We start from the raw sequence: 1,629 nt of genomic DNA on the forward strand, positions 1-1,629 counted from the left end.
CTTACCAAATAAAGATATTGTCGGTAATTATGAAAACCGCACTTACGGCATTTTTTATTACTCCGTATTGGAAATAACAACTAGTGACTAAGACATCTATAGATTGTAATAAAATGAAAAGTAGAGGATGTATGTCAATCATAAGATAACATAAACCGAAATCGTAGCATTACAAAATGTAAGATTGACAACAACGAAACATCCCCAAAATGATGATATTTCCGGTACTTCGACAACTGATTACTCTATCAATTCGGGGCAATTGCGTGAGTCATGGCTGGTACGTTGGCCATATGTCGCACATTTTCGACGGGCTTTCTTGCTTACAGACTGTATTTTCTCAGACACGCTTACCAACCTCTTACCAGTACCACAACCCTTGTTCCTTATTCCAGATGGTGGTAGGATGTCTACATCATCGGGTATGGAAACACCAAGGTGATCTCTGATCGCGTCCAACTTTTGTTGAGATGGGTCTTCATACGGTACTTCTTTCTCGATATCAACCATGAAATTGTCGAGATGCTGCTCCAATCTAGTCAGTATCGATTTATCATTCCGGACAATGCTTATAATGTTGTCGACTTTGGAGTATACATCAATTATTGACTTATCCTTCTCCGCATCCACCTCACCGTATCGAATCTTAGCGGATTGTATCTGGACAGGACCAGATTTTGTTTCCATCGACGTAAAACATATTGGTTCGGAATACTTTCAACTTCATCGTTTATTAGAACCTTAAATGCATGACGACACAGATAACCGTTACGCGTGAATAGATTGCACTCGAATTCGACCGTGTTGGCTGTGTAGTTTCGGGATACCTAAAAATAGTTACGTTAGGTTCCGAATAACAGTAGTTCATAAAAACCAACCCATTTAAAAAATTTAAATTCCATGTAAGGGAATATTGTACCAGATACGTGGTATTGACAGACGATTTCTTTTTCTTGTGGCTTATAATGAACATTTTGAGATCACCCCGACATTCGCCAGTCTCTATACTACAAGAACATACAGCCTTCTTTATTTCCTTTTGGATGTCAAAGAACACATTTCGACTGTATACCCTTGATGCTTGACTTTCTAAGCGCAATGGAGTAAACAACTTTGGATACGTTGTCCTCGTTATTGTTTCATGCACAGCTTACTTGTACCTTTGTTTCTCTATAGCAAATTTATAATTGTTGAGGAACTGAACCAAATCAAACCAATATGATTCGTATATGTTAATATACAAATTTGAACTCTCGGATCTTGATGTCGTTTTCATAAGACCAGACATCGGTGTGTCCTTATAAAACGCCGAAATCCATGATGCGCGTATTTCATACATTTCTGTGAACCACGGATCACGACCTAAATTGTATTGCTCGATCATCTCTTGCCATTTGGTCTCGAATTCCGATGGACCAATATTTACGTTCCACACGAGCTTGTTAATAACCTTATTGAAAGAGGATCTTGATTTAAGGCGACACTGATCTGCGGACGTATCAATCACAATATGAACCTATGAACAGTGACGTTTACTTATGAAATAGAGTTGTTTATTAAAGTGTAATTACCTTAGAAGGCACTTTCTTCATGATGTGCCACATACATAGTCGGTGCTTAGCTTCCGTA

General features: G+C 38.4%; 1 protein-coding gene across 1 annotated transcript; it reads right to left on the reverse strand.

Moving 5' to 3' along the window:
- Positions 1 to 240: 240 nt before the first annotated feature.
- On the reverse strand, positions 241 to 687 carry LOC112506153. The gene has a single exon (XM_025110177.1). The coding sequence runs from the start codon at positions 685 to 687 to the stop codon at positions 241 to 243; it is 447 nt and encodes a 148-aa protein (XP_024965945.1).
- Between the last annotated feature and the right edge of the window lie 942 nt (positions 688 to 1,629).

Source organism: Cynara cardunculus, assembly GCF_001531365.2.
Source record: "Cynara cardunculus var. scolymus isolate 2C chromosome LG 2, CcrdV1, whole genome shotgun sequence".
In the NCBI taxonomy this organism is placed as follows: Eukaryota; Viridiplantae; Streptophyta; class Magnoliopsida; order Asterales; family Asteraceae; genus Cynara; species Cynara cardunculus.

Excerpts from the sequence above, each read along its gene's own strand:
- LOC112506153 (XM_025110177.1), bottom strand. The coding sequence starts at position 687 with ATGGAAACAAAATCTGGTCCTGTCCAGATACAATCCGCTAAGATTCGA.